The sequence below is a fragment of the Carassius auratus genome, linkage group LG44F (assembly GCF_003368295.1).
Source record: "Carassius auratus strain Wakin linkage group LG44F, ASM336829v1, whole genome shotgun sequence".
Taxonomy (NCBI): domain Eukaryota; kingdom Metazoa; phylum Chordata; class Actinopteri; order Cypriniformes; family Cyprinidae; genus Carassius; species Carassius auratus.
Genome location: NC_039298.1, coordinates 3412353 through 3434308, shown reverse-complemented (window position 1 = coordinate 3434308; position 21956 = coordinate 3412353). Strand labels below are relative to the sequence as shown.

At 38.4% G+C, this 21956-nt stretch overlaps 1 protein-coding gene across 5 annotated transcripts in view; it reads right to left on the bottom strand.

The window, feature by feature from the left end:
- Positions 1-21956, bottom strand: part of ptprua (protein tyrosine phosphatase receptor type Ua) — a 235975-nt gene that overhangs the window by 151977 nt on the left and 62042 nt on the right. For all 5 annotated transcript variants that reach the window (XM_026241054.1, XM_026241057.1, XM_026241053.1 and 2 more), the window contains exon 2: positions 12696-12824. In XM_026241054.1, coding sequence (XP_026096839.1) covers positions 12696-12824 — 129 coding nt within the window. The remainder of the gene's footprint in view (positions 1-12695; positions 12825-21956) is intronic.

Here is a 21956-nt window from a genome sequence, read left to right as displayed (position 1 = left end):
AAGAGAGGGTGGGACATATAGAGCAACCAAGTGCTACAGATTCTAGAGAGCATTTGATTGGTCAGAAGATTTGATGAGAAGATGAAGTACGATGTTGTATCAAAAAATTGTTGATCTTCTAAATGCGAATTTTGTCACTGTTTTGGAGCACGCTGCCTTACAGATAACTTTAAGACTAACATATTAATACTGACACGTAAAAAAAATAACATTTTGATTAAATGGGGACTTTAAATGTTTACCAATACTGTCTTCATCTCCTGCCCATAGAAACATTTTGGAGGCCAAACTTTTTATTTTTATTATTATTATTATTATTATTATTATTATAATATATATATATATATATATATATATATATATATATATATATATATATATATATATATATATATATATATATATTAGTGGTGGGCCGTTATCGGCGTTAACGTGCTGTGTTAACGTGAGACTCTTACCGGGCGTTAAAAAAAATATTGCCGTTAATCTATTCTCAAAGTTGGGTTGGGAGCTGGGTCTAGGCCTATACTAAACAAGCTATGATGACTTTCACCTTGATATTTTATATAACCGACTCGCTGAGGCCAGCCTAAAAAGATGCTCAGGACAGTTGACGGGCCACTGCTGCGCATCGTCACGAAAGCTTATCTTTTTCACGTGTTTTTAATCCTTACCGCTTGCCGACATTAAAGCATCCAAACGCAAGACGCGGAAAAGCTTAACAGTGTAGCTGGTTACTCGCGCGATGTGTTCGTTGCGGATGTGTTTATCATGGACAGCGACACTGAACCGAGCTCTCTTCTGCAAAGTTCTCCTCGAACTCCCTCCTGCACCTGAACAAACAAATACAAATCGCAGTTTGAACAAACAAAAGATGTGAAAAAGCCCAATTCAGTGCTCGCGGTGTTCTGGTGTTCAGGGCTCACGCAGAGAAAGGCGTCTCAAAACACTTGAACATCAAATTTGCTTATTTTTGCTCTGGTGCCAACAAATACATACAAAATATGTCAAAATATCCACCTTGGAAATTATGCTCGAAAAAACTGTCAGTTATTTCTTAAGTGAAAGTAAACAGTTGAGAAAAAATAGGATGTGTATTATATGGGATGCGTTCATCGTCTCTTAAAGTGACCGCGCCTAATTTAGCCACTGGCTGCTGTAATGTTAATCCAAGAAAATGAAAATGAAAATCACTCACTGCTCTTGACTGAATTACTTTGTAGTTTTAACAGTCAAACCAAAAATATTCAGACACCAGATATAATTTGTGATATGTATAGCAAAACTGTAACAATGTGAGAAATGTTGAAGGTGTCTGAATAAATGTAGGTTTGATTGTATATTTCATTTTTACATTGAAGACTATCCAGTGCTATTATTTGGTTTTTGTACCTTGACACCTACAAACTTGAAAAAAAAAACTTAAACATTGTGTAAATAGCACAAATAAATCAAAATAAATGAACATACAAATTAAACAATTTCAAACAGGGCCCCCTCTTTCAAGCACTTTGTGATGCATTTTGGAAACAGGAGATGAGCCCCTTTTTCTAATGCACCACCTAGCTTGATAAACCCCTTCTCAAAGACTTACTGTTTATCAATTTTATTAAGGGTAACACACATTCTGAATGCCTTAGTTAAATTGCCTTGATGGATTTGTGTCTTATTAAAAACAGCTTTTGGCTTCACAAGACATCGACTGGAGTTCTGTGGATTACTTGTAAACTATTGTGATGTTTTTATCAACTGTTTGGACTCTCATTCTGACGGCACCCATTCACTGCAGAGGATCCATTGGTGAGACAATGATGGAATGTTTAATTTCTCCAGATCTGATGAAGAAACAAACTCATATGTATCCCTGGATGGCCTGAGGATGAGCACATTTGAGTTTTGGGGGGAACTGTTCCTTTCATTTTGGACCACATCTGGTCCTCCCACTGGATTGCTCTTTATCCTGAACATTTAGTCCCCGTCATGTTTTCATTCTGGTTCTTTGGTCAGCGCAACTTTGCCAGTCATTTATCTTCTCTTCCTCATCATTGAGACTACAGGTGTGCATGAATATGTCTGATTAATGCCAGCTTCCTTTTCTTTGAATGCAAACACAAAAATGATGTTGTTCATCACTGTTCTTCTCGTATTACATCCCATCACTATCATTTGAAAACAAATGTAGACGTCACTGATAAAGCCTTCTGCTTCTGAGTTATCATAATAAGACCGTGTTCTGTGCTGCTGAAGCCTGTTATCTCAACAGCTCTTACACTAGAGATCATTTCAAGGTTCATGTCTGACACTATTATAGCCCTTCAATCATCTTTATCAGAACTAAACGCTCTTATCGGGTTAAAACACACTATGCAGCTACATAAACTAAAATATATCATGCATCCATTAACGAAGTCCATGTTCATGTTTTAGGAGTGATTGAAATATAGGTTTTCTTAAAGTGTGTTGCTAAATGGTAAACCAAAATACACTTTAATGGCATTTTATGCATTTAAATATTTTTATTTGTGATAATGTTTCAATTAAGTACATTTTTTATGATTAAACATTTAGAAAAGACTGAAACATCTTCTCTGTCAGTGTGAGTTTATGCACTCACTTTCTTTGTTTCACACAAGAAAGTAAACATACATGTTCACACACACACACACACACACATATAACCTGTGGGCAGCAGCATAAGCATCAGTGTCACAGGTCTACACGGAGTCATGGACCGATCCTGAGGAATTACCAAGACAGGCAGAGAATGTGCTCGGCTCTTCACTCTGTATTACTGTCAATGGCTCTTCATTTGTGAAGCGAATCCGGCTCAGAGATCAGAGCTCTGCTCTAAAACCGCTCTCCACTGTCCACAGAGACATCCAACACAAAGGAAAGCTCATAAGTGACTGATTTGGAGCACTGTAAATGATCAGAAAACCCTCGAACCTCACAAATAATGCTCCTCGTGTCAGATCTGAAAAAAATGTCATGATTACTTCGTAATAAAGACAAATGAAATATTTTATATATAAAGTTTATATATACATAGTATATGAAATCATAACGTGTTAATATGTTTTCATGCTTTAAAGAAGTGTGTTAGCTAACATCTAAAGCACATGCTTTCTTGATCATAAATTTAAATTTGTAATGTTATTTGATATTTAATTAATTGCACATATAATGTAAATGTACTAAATTAAAGCTTCATCATTGCAAATGTGTAATTACAAATATATTTTAATACATGGCATACAAGAATCAATAGAAAATACATTAAATTATGCTTTAGTTGGCCAGAACTGTCAGCATTTTATCAGTACTTTAACCATATTTCAAAGACCATAGAAGTTACTAAAATAGTCTATTTTGTAGACAAACTTGTGCAATTTGTGTCTGTAGTTTGAAGTTTTTTAAGTTTTAAATCAGTACATTGTTTAGAGCATTAACAATAATGTAAAAAAAAAAGTGACACACATAGGACACATCTCAAAAGTCAGCACCATTTAAAGGCCAAGCGAGTCAGGAAGAGTAGCGTTTCAATGTTTTTAATTCATCTATTTCACGTCCGATACACTGAAGTTCACCACGAAAGTGAAGCGCGTGATCCAGATACAATTGTCTGACAAGTGCACTTGCACGGCGGTGCGTTGAAGTGTCCGAGCCTTGTGCAAGCGGTTAAGGCTCTGAAGTACTGCATTACATTGCCTCCACTTTTCCAATTAATTATCCGGCTGTTTGGGAAATGAGCACGAGGGCACCGCAGGGTTTCTGACTGAGAGCCCACGCGCCCAGAAATAGAGTAATGAAGCCAGCGGAGTGATAGAGAAGATGGAGTTTTGTCCAAGTGAAGAGCAGAAATAGTCCCCGCGTGCTTTATTCAAAGACGTTTGTGGGTGTAGTGTTGGTTTTCCACTTTCAACCATCTTAGGAGAATTACGTAAACATGATCAGATTTAATTAACTGGCTTTCCCTCGCTCACAGCGTTGATGAAGTGTTTGTGGTTCGGTTGGAGAGAGACACGGAGACCGAATTTCACCATCCAGTCTTTATCACGGCAAAAGTGTTAGCTTGGGGTATTAGCTTGGTGTAACCATTAACCTGAGGGAGGATATTTCCCAAAGGTCAGCTGATTCCAGGACTTAATGATATGAGTTACTCTTATCAAACGGGATGAGTTATTTGCTCAATGTTTGCTTCCAACTTGCTTCACAGAAGTCTTTATATAATATTGTTTATGGTTACTATGGCCGACACAATTAATACAGATGGTTGTATCTTCTCAAAGGCCACAAACCTGGTGGTCTCCAAACTATAGATAAAACTGAAACTCCCTCTTCAGTGGAAAAAGTCCTTTCTGTGTATTCAGGTTAAAACGTCACATCACATCACACCTTGAAGGGTGTTCAGGAGCGCACCATCTGTCTCCATGAGAATATAAAAATGTATTTGAAAGCTTCTGTAATGTGTTTTGAATCCTATGACCTCTGAAGCTTTTGAGGGTCATGCAGACAGCGCACATATGAGCTAAGCCAGCTAATAAACATGAGAGAGCTGGACGAATAAAAGAGAAGCCCTCCAGTAAGAGACCGCTGGACTCAAAGAGATGAGTGTGTATTCTTTCAGGACTGAAATGTGTCCGTCCCCTTGTTATTTTGTCAGAGGGGCTTTCATTAAACCCACAAACATTGACTTTGGAAAAGAGTAATGGCTTTGAGACAGAGTGTGGCATGTGAGCGTTCTCGGGGGGGTCGATAGGAGATTTTCATTATCTCATCCTCCCTGCAAGGTTTACTGTTTGGAGAGCAAGCTACATCCCGCGGCTTGAGCTGTACACACAGAACAATAAGAGCGTTTGTTTACTTTGAGGAAAAGACCAGTCTGACATCCCCTTCTCTACAAGTGTCTCTTTCATCCTCACGATATTTATATTCCTGCGCTGATGCCGTTTCCCAGCATCCTTATCATCATCTCATGTCAGGGCTTCGGCCAGCCCTGTCTGCAGCAGACGTTCCCAATACATCCAACTTTATTTCAGGAAAGAGAGCCAGGCGATGAGGACAGAAACCTCCCTATACTAGCTCCCTTGTTAGACCTCATGGGAACACATGATAGGTAAAAATGTATAGCCTGAGTGCACTGTAAGTCACTTTGGATAAAAGACTCGGCTAAATGCATACATTTAATTTAATGTATTTATGACTCACCCACTATCCATTTAAGCTTGCACAGAAGTCACTTCTTGCTCATTGCAGTGAAGTCGGCCGTACATTGTTAAGTGTGAGCTCACCTTTAGTGCTGAAAGCAGTCAACTCAATGTTTGTGTACATGTTCTGTTGATCGGTGCAGCAGTAAGTCATCAAATGATATATTTAAATAGATTTAGATGTGCCGTGTAAACAAATGCACTTTCTGCATTTGAGTGCAATAATCAACCATTATGGATTATATGAGAGCATTTATTCTCTTTAAAGTAAATAGTCTGGATATTTTGCACTATTTAATTCAAATGCTTACCAATTACTGCAATAAGCAACATATTTTGTTTTACTAAATGCATACATCATATTTACAATTTAAAAAAAAGTTTTAACTTGATTAAATAAATCTAAAATAAATAATAATAATAATAACTTTAGACATCAATCTCATGATCTTGATCTCTTTTTACAATGATCTTGATTTTGTAATTCTGTTTTCACAAATAAGCAAAATGTTAAACACACAAACACAAAAGAAAGTAAACAGTGTAAGTGCACTCAGTAACCTGTGAATCATATTTTTATGATGACATGAATATGTCATAGTGACCACCACATTAACTCTATTTCCACTTCTCAGGCATGTTACCAGTGAAATAATAAGCACTTGTTACTTTGGAATGGAACAAATATTTTCTGCATGATGCACTATTTATTTCTTTAGTGTGATTTCTGTACAAGCAAGCATGTTGATTTGTTGATCACTACACAAACTTTAAAAAGGAACAGTTTTATACTCTCCAAAAATATCTGGAAAATGTGAAGGACAAAATGAAAATCACTTGGACATATTCAAAAGATAAACTGTCAAATATGACAGTTTTTCAGAAATTATGTTATTTTTCTAAAGCAATAAAGTGACCTTGAAAATCATTTTGAAATTCAAGCGTGACCTGCTCATTAAATTAAATTTCCTTCTCATTAAGGGTAAGCCAACTGGCCCGTCTAAAAAAAAAAAAACTGTTTTTTATTTTTTTTGTATCTATGAACAGTGCTAAGAAGTGCTGAAAATGATTTTCTCTGCCTCTCTTTAAACCCGTCTTATCGATCAGGCACAGACGCTCTCCTAATATCACCCCACTGACCCCCGCTAAAGTCTCCGTGTTCGACATCAATCAGGTTCACGTATGCTGGGATGTTCCAGTATTGCAAAAAGTGTATTCTTTTCAGCTTGTTTACTTGCGTCAGGGACATATAAATGTCCACCTACACACAAATCCGAACAAATCCCGCCGCAGTTGTTAGCAGATAAACAGCAATCACGGCCGGACAAAAGAGGTGATAATTGCAGCCGAGTCCATCAAAACTCATATCAATGGCATCTGAATGAGTCTTATCAGCAGAAAGATTTCAGTGTATCTGATAATTGCAGAAACAAAGCCTCTTTTGTGTTTTAATTGGGCTGCTGTGTGGGTCTGGGAAGAGCCTCAATCAGGAGGCCATCGAGGGACTCGTCCTACGTGCTGTCAGCCATGAAACAGCCAGATTCAATCGCCTTCTCTGCTGCTAAGACTAAGGGTGGGCTGAAATTGTACTTTTTTCCCCCCTCGTATGAAAGGCTCCAAAGAGTGAATTGATCTTCAGTGAAATAACTTTGGCAGCAAGAGATGGAATTGCAGGGAACAGGGTTTTTATGAAAAAGGCCTCTCGCCTGCGCGGGTGTCAACAGACATTAGTGCTAATGCTGGGGAATATGATGGAGAGAAACACTGATATCAGCTGGCCATAAACATTTCGTTTTTATCATATGTGTCTGAAGTGCACTCAGAAACATTTCAATGAGGTCTAATTGTCATTAATTACAGCTGCTGGGCCCAAATGTCCCATGTTATTTGGCTTGTTTTTAAAGATAAACTACACCTCAAAACTGTGCCTATGATGCCTCATATAAAAAAAACCTTTGAAAATTTAATATTTATGTGAAGAAATATGATCTTATGAGCTTCTTGTACAACATTACAAACGGTTGATCTAAAACGGCGACTGTGCATTAACAGCTGTCACAAATGTTGGTAGGAAAATAAGGGCTCTGAACTTATTTCCCCAGCACTTTTTTTTTTTTTTTTTCTGTTTTGGCCATGCATTTGCATCTGTGCATCCCTGTATATAGTATATTTTTAATGGAAATGTTATTTCTCCATGTATTATAGACCCACATAATATTGTAGTATTTCTGATCAGGCATTGAAAACACATCCTAAAAAAAAGCTCTTTCAGTCAATGGAATTGCTTTGGGCTTGAAGCAGGATATGATTTGACAGGGCCATCAGATTTGGCTTGGCACCAGTTCATTTATTTATTGTATTACTGCGTATGAAAATCAAAAACAACATCTAACCTTCCATCACTGTCTCTAAACAATTACTAACAGAACACTTTCCTCTGAGCAGTTTAATTTGTCATTTAGGGGAATCAACTTTCTTTTGAATTGGGAGAAGTGTGCTTTATTAAGCATAACAGACATAACAAACACAGCACGCACATGCACCCAGACACACGTGCAGTCGCTGATGAAAATGGCAATGCATTCTGAAGCTTTAATCACCGGCTGTGACATTGCACAGAAAGACTAAATGAGACATGTCAGCTGGACTCACAACTCAGCTCCATAGCCTTTATGTTCTTGACACTTCACTGGGGAAATGACAATTGCTCACTGTAATTTCAGAAATTGCACAGCAATAAAAATATGCTTAAGGTCGCTCAGGCTTGTCACAATTCGAAGACGTTCACAAATCATTGATTATGCATTACTGTTGTTTGTTCCCTGTGTGGCTCTTTCTGTGATGACAGACCATTTAATGATAGCCTCTTCCTGTAAAAATGCAAATGTCATTTTTGGTCAGGAGAAGAAAAAAAACAGTTATGTATAACACAGTATGTTTGTTTCTTCAGTTTGCATTATGTTATTTTGACTGATCTTGCATTGCCCTAGCTATGACTGTCTATGACTACTAGCATAAAGTCTGGCCCACTTAACAGGCAATTCATTCTGCTTATTCTATTAAAACATGTAAAAAACATGTGAAAAAAGATACTGAGAAAGTTTTGTGTGTATGTGCGTGCAATATACATCAAAGATGATCAAAAGCCAGGAAAAGAAGGTAACACTTTAGTATAGGGTCCAATGCACACTAATAACTAGTTGCTTATTAGCATGTCTATCATTAACATATTGACTACAGAAGCTGCCATGTCCTTTAAACATCCGGTAAACTCATTTTAACTCACCTTCTCACTAGTTGTTGTTGTTTAAAAAATAAAAAAAAAATAAAGACTGTGTTATCAGAGGCTGGTGTCATTTGTTTATAACCTACACTTAGCGTTTTACTTCTAGCTGTTGTATTTATGGAATCAAACTTGTGTTTAATTATGAAGAATTCTTTAATGAAGAAAATGTGTAAGAAACAAACTTTGTGTCGCTTTTGTCTGCAGTAATCCAAAAGCCAATGGAAAAATCCAATTGAGTTTTTATCAAGGGAAACCAGGGTGCTGTGAACTTCTTGGCTTACACCGCAGCACTCAGTGCACCATGGGTGGTCTAACCTGAGGATACTGCCTCCAACTCTTCAAATACCCACTCATATGTTCTTGTAATCTGTCTGGTGTCAGTGTGACTGACTCACTGTGGCTTAAAAGGTGACTTTTGGTTCATTATTCAAATGACCGTCCATTTTATCAAGACTCGCACTAATGGCAGTGAACAGCCCATCATTATCACATGCACCTGCTCACCTGGATATCAATTATCCTGACAAGACCAGTCATCTCTGTTCTGATGTCAGTCCAGCCCTCGCTGTCTGTCTCTCGCTCAGATCCCCTCCAGAAACACCCACCGCAGCTCAGAAGCAGAATCAATGTTTCTAGAGACCTTCATTCCAGCTTATATGTCTCCTTCATGGTTTAGCAGGCAAACAGAGTTCAGATTGTTTGCTTGCGGAGGGTAAACCATGCATCGGCACACTCTGTGCTTTATAAACAACCACAAAACTTTCCAGCACCTCAGGGCGAGGCGGTAATGACTTCAGAGGCTCTCCAATAGATGTCTGAGTATTTCTCACAGACGTCCAAATGAACCGAATCCACACATTCCTTCATTATCTGCTGATTATTGTACTGCTGTTGCCCAGGGCCATGAGGGAGAGCTAATACTGCTTCAAAAATGGAGTCAAAGTGTAGTTTTGTGCTACCTTTAAAGGAACAGTTCCTCAGGAAATGTGTCACCAAAATGAATGCTTCTGCATTTTTAAACATGCCACTTCATGATCAGTCATATAACGCGAACCAGTAATGTTTGGTGTCAGTACTGTCAAATCTAGTTTGGCTGTACATGAGCAAATGCGATTGTTGAGCTCAGGCAGAGGGGAAAACTATTGGTGGAAGGCCATTTTTCAAATAAAACTGTCATGTGTGTTTCCAAGTACTCTTTCAGCTCTGCGGTTGAGCGTTACAGTAACTTCATCCATCCTGAACTCCAAAACCTCCAAAGACATCCTCAAACTCTCACAATGCCCCAGGCCTTCAGTTTAATTAGGATTTATTTAAGCCGGTCTGATACACCATGTCATCTTAGAGAAGTTAGTGCTGCACTTTTCTTTTCTTTTTTTCTTCGACGTCTGACAAGCAAACGGCATCTCTTCCCTCTCCTCGGCTTTCAAGCTCAAGCTGAGATGTCAGAAATGTTGTCCTTCTTGAAAACATGACCTTCTTCTTGATGTTCTCCTTCTTGGAACTGGGAGAATGAATGGAGAGCAATGGAGTTGGGAGGTGGATGGGATAAACACTACACTGGATTTCTGAAACACAAATGGGATTCTCACTGGTCAGTGGTGGCCTTCGTCAGAGTTTTTGTTAGCAAAAGTCATTTTTGGAAACCCTTGTGCTTTTCTTTTTTTTGTCCTTGAAAGTTTAGTCCTATGGAGCCACTAAAGGGACATGATGATGGGAGAAAAAAAACATATGTCAATTCTTTCCCATTCCCTCGCAAAAAGTTAGTGTTACTCTGGAAAAATAATTGCATACTCCTCGTAGGAGTTTTATGTACTCCAACGGTTTTGATGGAAATAATACGAGGTGATATAACACATCGCTTCTTAGGCAAACACAACAGTTCAGTTTTCTCTTGCAAGCGCATTGAAAAATAGAGATTTCATATTATTTAAATGCAATGCTTCTCTGGGGTACACAAAAGTTTCCAAGTGAATGCAAAAGCATCAACATAAAAAATCACCATGGGCTCCATGCAGAAATCCACAGATCTGCAAGGTTATTAGAAATCAAATACCTTCAAGAAAAAGGTCTTTAGACTAACTCGCTGCAACTCAATATCAAATGAAAGTTTTACTTTTATAATTTCTACCGTTTAAGTCTTTTCTGCTTTTGTGTTAAGTAAGATTTAGACATAGTTAATATCGTGGGCTTAGTTAATTTTGAAAAATGTTCCAAATCAAGCTCATTTTGCAACTTGTTGGACCTGAAAGCAGTAATCCAAAGTTGTGGCAGCAGTTTAACTGAAAGTGCCAGAACAAATGTTTGTCAAATGTTCCGGCGGAGCTCATGAGATTCCACAGCATGACTCCAAACAGGTGAAGGTTTTCTCATTCTGATGAAGGAACCAACTGCCATTAAAGCTTATTACCTCTGCCTCTTGTTTCAATAATATATTCAATCCATTTCTCTAATCAACACACTACAAAGCAGCATGAAGAGCATCAGAAAAGAGTGAAGCAACAAGCAGTTAGGCTGAAAGCTTGTCTTATTACACCTTGACATCAAAGACAGCAATGCTTCCCTGCATCAACACAAATGAGCATCTCAATCTCGTCAGGAAACAAGGGGAAAATTGGCCCGTGCTAATGTGCCATTTAAATGCAAAGAGCAAATTCTTCAGCACTAGCAAAGTTTTTTTTTTTTTTTGCTTGCTTTTTTTGCACCTGATCTTCAAAGACGGCTTGTCAAAGTTTTGGAGCTGAGCTGACATCTTCCTGCAGCAGGGGGCAGAGGGAAGATCATGGCACTGATCGTCTGTTTGAAGCCAGGCTCATTTAACTCAAGACCAGATACACTTCTGTAACACATCCAAAGCATGTCTAGTTTTAATGATCTGCTACTTTTTGGAGAGCAAAAACCTGAAGCATAAACAAAGAGGTGCTCTCAATAAACAGCATGTATTACTTCAGCTTCAATCAGTCTGTTTATATGCACAATTTTTCAGGGGCGTTCAATTCCTGGAGATCACTTAGGAGTTTATGTGCTGTATGCTAGCAGGTGTTCCTCCTTGAATGCCGTCTCCAACTTTATGAGTCATCAGAACACTGCGTCGCTCTTCATTAGCATAAAGTTGACTTAAAGATCACCAACATGCTGTCGCACGCGTCACTGGAAATCAGCAACACTTGCTGAAACTTGCCGAACACCAATTATAGGTTTCACTCAATAACTTTAATGTTTTGAGACACTTACATGTAGAAGCTCAAACTTGTTTGTCAAGCAAGCACGTCCATTTACCATATGTGATGTACTCTGTGTGTCATGTTTGGAATGACATGAGGGTGCGTAAATGATGAAAATGTTAAAATTGGATCAACTATCCCTTTACCTGATCAACCAGGTGCCAGGGGAGATATTCAAGGTGCATTTGCTGCTCATTAATTGATCACTCAATCAAAAAATCTTCATCTCAAACGAAATATGAATACCATTAGTAATTAATATGCGAAACACAACAGAATTAATTACTGCACCTTTCAAGGCAACATGCAAAACCTTGAATTGAAGAGTGAGACTTTTCTCCAGGAATATCAGTATGCTACAGAGCATGTCTGTTCTGTTCCACCCGCATGACATCCGTCTACCTTTCCTCTCTCTCTCTCTCTGTTTCTCAGTTCTTCTTCTTCATTGACATGCTGAACATACCCCAGTATGGATCAATAATATTGAGCAAATAGCTCCCAATAAACTAAGCTGTTGTTTCAATTGGAGTGTCTTTAGCAGCTTTGATGGAATTTATCCCTCCAGAGAAGTGCAGTATTGGACGGCTACTCAAAGAAATGTCAACACAAAGTGCCACAGATTGTCTTCAAGCTTCTTATGTCAAGTTAACAACATTACCTGCAACTAGAATAGATCCAGGGTAGACGGTTTATATCACAGTGTGAGAAGTACTAGATCACAATAATGCTATATGAACTATATCAATATAATAGTTGTAATTTTAATAATATATAAAATAATTTTTTGGGTGGGAATGACCCTCTCTCTCTCTCTCTCTCTCTCTCTCGGTCTCATTGAACTTGTTGCAATGCATTCTGGTATTGCTTTATTCAATAAGGATACATGCATTGTTTTCTAAGGTTTTACAGATATGGATAAACATGGGAAACATCCATTATTACAATCGAGCGTTTATCACAGCACAGTACAACAAAACTCACCTGGTATAAGGTCAGAGGTCATGTGTGGCCAGTTGTAGGTCCGTACAAGCTGCCAATCAAAATCATCTTCCTGTGCCTGTCTGTATTCACATAGGCTGGGGTCGGAGTCTTCATCAAACGTGCAGCCAGCTGGAGAGAGAGAGCACACTGTTAGAACCAAACTGTATTTAGATGGTCGATTTAGATTGTGTTTTGCTTATGTAGGTCAGTACAAGTGATGTTTTGAATTATTTTGAAATTTAATAAATTCCAACATCCTTCTTGGAGAAATGCAACGCAAGTCTTGAATTGAAGTTGAACTTGACACTTGTAAAAGTGCAGCAATTTACAATGATTTCACACGTACATGCCAGCACCCAGAGTGACACATTTAATAATTTTCCCACTCAAAAACGTCAGCCAATCATAACAGAGGCACTAAAATAAAGCCCTATTAAAGGTACAGTAGAAAAATAGCATGCTTAATTGCAAGGGTCAAGGATAGGAAGAAAAATTCACATGTGAAACTAAACTGCGTCTGTTTTTGGTGCATTAACACTTGACCAACATCATTAAGGACTTCAGGGAAGAAAATAATGTTTTGATAATGACCTCTTTACACAACAAACAATTAAAGCATTACATCCACATCTTAAAACTTTTTATGAGAACAGTAGGATGATTGCTGCTTTAGGCAGATGATGCATTTCTGCAAATAACTTTCTGTGAGTTCGTGAGCTTTGTAGTGGAGAAGGAACCTCAGGGCTGTTTTGTTTGAGTAATTAAATATTCTGCACAAAACTATGACTTTGTAGCTGTAATCTTTCAGGAGAGATATGGGACTCTGCATCTTTTACTGAGAAGAAATACTTTGTTCAGACAGGCAGCAGAAATCCGATTTTTAGCATATCCGACTCAAATCTGTTTAGTTGTTTGCAGAGAGAAAAATAAATCTATGCTGGATTTTTCAACCTTTAGGCTGATTGAATAAAATGCATTTTTGCAAAACTCCAAAAACATACCTATAATTAATACCCTGCAGGTTGCAGTGGAAATAAACAGTATTGTTAGTTTTATTCCTTTTTCACTCAATTATGATGCAATTAATTATGGATTACTAAAGACTTCTTTTTAAAAACTTCTTTACTACAGAACTAAATTATGACCTCAAAACACTTTTACCACAGTGCATGATTTGTAAAATAATAAATTTAATACAGTTTGCCTCACATTTTCAGTTCAGTAAATATGGCTCTTAGTAGACTTGCTCAGTAACTCATCCGGTACAGCATTGCACTTGGCTAAAATCTCACGGCTGCTTCAGTTTTGTGTTTTTATTCCACGTTTGCTTTTGTTAACATTATCAGTTCGTTTTAGTGTACGTAGCATGTTATTTTCAAAGCCTTAACTTAATTTTAACCCAGGCATTTAATTTCTGAACTGCAGCAACTGTACAAGAACCAACAGATTTCAGATAAATCTGAACATGGTTTTTGTCAGGTTTTTGCACTGACACTGTTTGTCTTGTGTTTTTCTTTCTTGTGTCTATGTCTTGTTTTAGCACATGGCCTTGTTTTCCTTGTCAATGTGCTTCCTTAGCCCCTCCTCCTTGTTTCCGCTTTACCACACCCTCTTGCTAGCCTATTTGGTCTAATTGTGCTCACCTGTCCCTCATGTATTTTCCTCCCTATTTATAGTGCACCTTTCCCTTTCGTGTTTGCTGGTCCGTGGTCATTTTCACCCCCTCTGTCACTGTCTTGGTCTCTGTTTGTGGATGTGCCTGAATATGTGTCCATGTCTCCCTGCCTGAGTCGGTGTTGCCAAAGTATTCTGCCAGTTGTTTCCTGAAGCATTCCCAGTGGCATTTCACTACCTCGTGTATCAGTCGGTCTTGTCAATAAAACCTTGTTATTCTGCTGCAACATTGTCCTGTTCCCTGACAGGTTTTAGCAGCATTCACTGGACATTTCATTTTGAAAGTGTCGGGAAACATGCAAAAAGCAACACAGTCATTTTTCCAATGAGCCTGGCTTGAGATTTTTAATCACAACTGTCGGATTGGATTTTAATCCTGTTTTCTTTGTTATTCAAGGTTCAAACTTACTGCAATATTTAAACGGACTCATTAATGCTCTCGTGTGACATTCAGTCTTTTCAAAAGTGAATTAGATAGCAATTTTGTCCACTATATATGCAATATAGTCATTTTTGTATATTACTGGACATTAGCAACGCTGTCTAAAAAAATGATCTGTTTGGGGTTGATTTCTTGTAAATTACAGTGCGGACAGTGAGTTTGGAAAATTGGATTTGGAAAACCAATTGGAATTGTGTGCAGTGTGAAGAAAGGCTAATCACCCGCACTGAAACTAATGAGGCAAGCGAAAAGGCTCTGTCAACGGCGCATGTACTGATGTGGCATCATCTCAGGCAAAAATGGATTGAGCACCACATCAGCTAAAAGCTTTTCGGTGCCTTTTATTTTCCTTAATTGCGTCTAATAACTCTGCTTTCCTCTGCTCTGTGTGTGAGTAGAGGTGTGTGTTTCAGCTCAGTTAGCTCCATGCTTGGAGGACGGAGAGGTCAGGCACTAAACACACGTAATAGACTTATCGCCAGTGTGAGGTGACCCACTCGTGTGTGTGTGTGTGTGTGTGTGTGTGGGAAACATGCTATCAGCAGGATCTCAACAGAAGCTAATAATACTCCATCTAGAGTAGCATCTAAAAACAGAAGCACTCTCACAGCCCCATGCTCTCACGCTACATTACAGGAGGCGAAATGATAGCCAGACCCAGGAAAGTGGACCAACTGCTCACACAATCAGCGGAACATCTGAGTAGAGACATGCACTCTCAGCACTCAGATTCTGATTGGACAATGGTGGAATTTAGTCAAATTGCAAATTACATTTACACTTTCACATGTTGAGTAATAAACTGTATTTTATATATATATATATATATATATATAAGCACTAATAATTTCAAAGCACTTTATAAGCACTAATAAACAGCCAGTATGTTAGTAATATCCATACTAAGCAACTAGAGAACTGGTCCCTAAACTAAAGTGTTGTTACCCAGTCTGTAAAGAACATGCAATGTTTTTCTACTAAAAAGCGTTGTATGTTTGATGGCAAGTGAAAATGATCAAATTACCCAGAGTATATATCAGGGGCTGTTTCTTCATTAGGGCAACGCACCACCAAAGTGAGAAAGGGAGGGATTTTTTTTTTCCTATCACATACACTAGCTGTCACTGCTCTAGACTGTTGTTCTGCCTCTGAAAATATAGTCCAGTCAGCTTCATCACAGTGTGTGGAGTACCGTGTGTATACTTCCTACAAAGATTTTAACTGCAGGCACTGCAATGAAATCTCTATGAGTTCTCGGAGGACGAGCACTAATGTGCTTTTGTCACTATACGCGAGCCATCACATTCGACAAATTCAGAATGTTTTTATTTCCCTTTTTTAACTTTTGATTTGCTCTGTTTAATAATTCTGAATGGATCAGTATATATTTATTTGCTGTCAGGTTATGGTGACTGAGATAGTGGTCTCTTAGGATTTCTGTGTGGTATTGCAGCTTGACTGGGAGAAATCATACTGGGATGTTTGCTCAAATCATTGGATCCAGCACCCAATCTAAAAAATGTCCCACAGACCGCCGCTGGTGTCTATTGTTTTCAGAACACAAGACTAACAGAAATCCTTCACAGTTTGTGCTTCAGAAAAGGTTTAGCTCTCTGGCGTCTTGAAGGATCCATCATTATGACCAAGTCCCAGCTGGATTAAACACTGTTTCTCGGGAAGCTACGAGAGCGGCTCTCAAGAAGTCTTTCAGTTGCTTTAGTTGTCAAAATTAAACAGCAAAGACAGGCTTATATTACACGGGTTTATAATCCGCAGCTGCCATCGCCAGTCATTTAAGAGCAGGATTTTCAGATCAGTGCGCAGTTGTCTGTGAAGGAACTCTCTGTCATTGTAAACACAGCTTTACAGTCAGAGCTGCCGTCATCAGAGGCAAGCAAAGATAATGATTATTACAGAAGAGCTGGAAAGCTTTTATCACCGCTTCCATGAAGAGTGAGAAATTACGATGTCAAAGTTTATCATCGCTCGCTTTGTCTTTTCTGTTCTGCTGGTGTGAAATTCTCACAGTCGTTCCACTACAAACACACACACACACACACACACACACAGTCTTGGTATTTTCTCTGTATTTTACAGTTCCTCTGGGCCTCAGAAAGCTCATTGTCTCATATCAGCGTGTTATTTTCAGGTGTTAAAGAGGCTGGTGGTCTCGATGCCAGACCCTGCTCATGGACAATGGTGAAGGTGGCCCCAGGGCCCGTGCTCCTTTTGTTTGTTTACCTTTCCATCTGTTGCTTTAATAATGCAGAGGCATTACTCCAGTCTCAGGCATTATGAGCACACTGCTCATCTCAAACTGCCTGTGGTGTGTCTGCTTCATTTTCAGTCCTGCTGTTGGCTCAGCTTGAACTACTCTGTCCAGGCCAATAACACACACTCACACCTGACAAAGGATGCATTCTTGCATTAATGTTTTATTATTATTATTTATTTATGCATGTATTAATGTAATCGCTGGTCTGCAATCTCAGTTCCAGTCCTTGTGTACCACCGCTCTGTATATTTTGCATGTTGTTAACACACCTGATTCAGATCATCAGCTCATTAGAAGTGAGCTCTGTGCATGAACTGTGTTCTGATTGACATGGTCCCTACACAGTGTTCATTACTCTGTAGTCCCTGACCAGGGGAAATCTATTGAAGTTTACTTCACTTCCTAACATTCATTCACGCATTTGTTCTACGCCACGCTCCTGATGGTCTTCACACACAGACGAAACTGGAATTGATGACCACTGCACTAGAACTGACTTTTTGACTTGAAGGCTGATCCCTGTCTGTATTTTGAAATATCATTACACATTTATTTGAATAGATTTTAAGATATCATTTATTCCTCTGATTCAAAGATTCAGCATCATGAATTTTGAACATCATTCCTCCAGTCTTCAGTGTTGCATGATCTTCAGAAATCGTTCTAATATGCCGATTTGCGGCTCAAGAAACATTTCAGATTACTGTCAATGTTGAAAACATTTGAAAAATATTACGATGTTGTGCTGCTTAATATTTTTGTGGAAACTGTGATACACTGCCATTGAAAAGTTTAGAAATGCGTAAGCAAATAAATAAAGTGAATTCAGCTTTGCATCACATGAATAAATGATATTTACATACAGAGTTTATTAGCAAAAACAGATAACCCAACCGCAGTTTGATTGAGATAACTGGAATGCACAATGAAAAAACATGATTTCTAAGAACTGTTAAAAATGGCACCTGTGGCATCTGTTTTTGTAATATATACATACTGTATATAGAAAACAATTATTTATATTATAAAAAAATATATAAAAAAGTAAAACTATTATTATTATTACTGTTTATTTTTGATCAAATAATTAGAGCCTTGGTAAAAGAAAAATAAATAAATAACATTTCTTAAATATTTCAAACTATTGACTGGTATTTATAGTCTAATAATGTATTGATAATTATTTACCACACACACTGTCTGACAGAAGTGTGTTTGTGTGTGTAGAAGTTGCTCAGCTCTTTGTGTTGACACATTCTACTGATGTTGCTCATTAGTGCAGGCTTTGCCTATGATCCTACGCTTCTGCAAGCGCTCAGTTACGCATTTAATCAAATTATAATTATTCAAAAATGTATGTTCGTGTGTGTGTGTGTGTGTGTGTGTGTTCCCAGAGGAAATGTTATTGCTCAGAAGTTGCACATTCATTGCAAAGGAAACTTTCCGTTAGATTTCTTTGAAATAGCAACTAAAACTTTGTTTTAAACTCAGATCATTTGATGATAAATGTTTCAGATATTGAAATCTCTGACTTTTAATTGCAAATCTGTACACAGTGTGAAATGTTGTTGAGAAAGTGCTAAATTCATAATAAGCTTGTCCACAGTAGTCACTGGCTTAAAAAAACAAAACACACACACACACACACACACAAAAAAAACGCTCAACTACCTTAAATGACCACTAAAAGCTAGTTTGTTAGAATGGCCTAGTAATCACTTTAGACCTTCTAGAAATCAGCTACCATGTTCTTCCAAATCTAACATGCATAAACATGTTTGCAAAACCACAAAACATTCCTATGTATATAATTGCTACCTTGTCTCGTGGCATAAATGTACCTTGGTGCATTTTTTAGCAAGATGCGAATTACATACCAATAAGTCCATAACACAGTAGTTTCCAAAATAAATGAACACTAGAGGCAGTAAAACTCATTTTATTCCTTTTCACACAAATTTACAGAGTTTTGATTAACAAAGCATAATTTTTGCACAATTACTAGAAGAAAATCATGTTAAGACTTCAAAACAATATTAATATGCTGGGAGATTTGAAAACTGATGCTTTTGAATATTAGCATTGCACAAATCCAGCTTCATATCTATGGGTTTTTATATACGGCAGGTTTGTTCGGTAGCTCACAGAGTACAGAGACATACTTGAGAGGCAAGAAGCTCTGCTTTAAATCCCGTGTAACCATGGTTCAACAAAACAGTTCAATATGCATATACGGTTGCAGCAACAATGTGTTTTTATATCAGTTTTGCATTTTTTAACACTATCAGGTAGGTTTAGGGTTGGGTTTGGTGTAAGGCATATTTACAGCATGATAGAGCATTAACTTTTAGCAACAATCCCCGGAAATTTGAATTCTGAACCACCGCAATATATACCTGAAGCAACATAATACAAAGAAAGCAATACCAACCTATATCAACTTAATAAACACGTGCCAGGGTTTACGTATTAGAAGCGATGCTTTAGTGCCACTCAGTGGACATTTCTATTTGAAACTCCAGCGAAACGTGCAGTAAGGTACGTAAAAACGTAGTACACAGCGGTACGTATTTTTATAAGAGCAGGTTGTATAATTGACTACTGTTGCCAGAACACCAGTGACAGGAAAACACCAACAAACCTAGGTCATAGAGCATGAAATGTAAAATTATACACTTTGTATGGCTTTCCTAATGAAGTAAACTTGCTCGGTAGCTCATCCGGTACAGCATTGCACTTCAAAACTGAGTCATGATGAAGGATCTCAAAGCTTTTTCGGATGTAGTATGTTATTTGCGAACACAATACAGGACCCAATACCCTTAGCGTCACCGAGCAGACATTTCGGTTCCATAATGTCTTGAAATGTACAACAACTGACATCACCAGATTAATGTTGAACTGTTTTGGATCAAACTGAACTCGTTTAGCACCGCTAACTGGATATTTCACTTTGAAATTGACATTAAATGTAAAAGAAGCAACATAACATCATTCTGCAGAAATGTTTTTCCAGCGAGCATGAGTTGTCCATTACACAGCTGCAGTCTACTGTTATTTTGTAAGGCTCACTGCTGTCTAGAAGAGAATAGAGATCTCATTTGTGATTTTATTTTCCTGTGGGGTCAGTACTTACGCTCCATGTTAAACACTGGTAGAAAGGTTTGATTGCCTGCTGTTTCGTGCGTCTGTACGACTGTGTGGGCTGTTAATGGCACGAGCGTTCGAGGAAACACTTGAAGAAGAGTATCTGCTGCATGAAAACCTGAACTGTTTTTCCAGAGCAGTATTGTCGCTGAATTGTCAAGAATTTTAACATCTATGTGGTATGCTAATTAGAAAACTGACATCAGCGTGTTGAAAACGAGGCCTGACTTCCCCTCGACAAAGCCGTCTCGTGTCTCCAGACAGCCCTGAGAGGTGTGGTGAGAGAGAACAAAGCGGTGCAAATAAATAACGCAGTGTGAATGCTGCGGCCGTTACTTTGAAAGCAAGGAAAGTCATTTGCAGAAAAGCGCATCCTGAAAGCTGCTGTGGTGAAGCAGGTATACGTGCTTCTGCGCTGGCTTTGATGTCTGATGCTCACACTGAGTGCGGTCTGTACCCTCCACCACGCACACACATCCCCAAATTTTCCTTTTTTTTTCACTTTATGGCTTTTCTTTAAAGCTAATAGTTTGTGAGAAGGTTTAATATCTGTCCTGCGGTTCCCATTAGTAGCGCTGTCATAAATCTGATCATCACCTGCAGCAAACTGGAAGGAAGGAACAAAAACAAAAGCGACTAGATGAGAGACAAAAGAGCTTTCTACATAGACAGTATTTAAGGGTATCATGATCTGCTGATGTAATTACAACCGCTATGTGAAAGAGAAGGGGAGGGGGAGGCCAGGGGAACCAATCAGCATCGAGTGTTCACTTTCAGCGCTGAGTAGTGCTGAGAAAAGTAACATCATAGAGGAGGCTAGCCCCCCTTCTGCTATATCAACCAATCATCATAGAGACGTAAATTACATGCTATTAGTTTAAATGTCTCCCGGAGCGGCTGGGCTGATAATTTACTAAGCACTTATGAGGAGTAGTGATATTAAATATCTGATCGCCAACAGCTGTCATTAAAACAGTATATGTACAAATTAAAAATGAAGGGAGCTAGAACTATAGGCTACAGAAGTAGGCCTAATTAAATAGCACAGCAGGCAGCTCTCTTTTACCACACACTTTTAAGAAGAGATGGATGTTTGTTTCAAGTGATAAGACAGGTAAGTGAAATTATACAATTATTATTATATAATTATACACCTGACTCCGTTCAAAACAATTGAACGCTGGCTACTGAGTATTTTAAAGCAGTCACTTCCATTCTAATGAGAATAATGTTCCCTTAATAGACAGCAGGGCTGAGATATGGGACAGAGCCACACTGTCGCTTCTCTCAGAGTAACTCACCCTGCTTTAGTGGGACGCATTGCTATGTTTTGTGAGCCATAAAGATAGTAAATATTGGTTGTTTGGTATTGTTTCTGTAAGAGAAACGATCCTCTGGAGGCGGAGACTGTTATTGATGGTTAAGTATAGGACACAGGCTATCAACTCATGACAATAACTTACAGTCAAACGGGTACAAATGTCTCCCCTTATCCTGCTGAACAATTCATCTCAGGGCTGGATGGGAACTCATTTTCTTTATGGCTCCCGCGCGTGACGTGTCCGTCAGGTGCTAATGTACCAGTAGCTCTGGCTGACTCAAACTGATATGTATTTCTGCACCGGTGTAGCAACACACATGCTGATCGTAGCCTGTTTAGTCCATCTCTACCACAGCAAATGGCATTTCATCCCAAACATGCAAAGTTAAGTTATTAATCCTT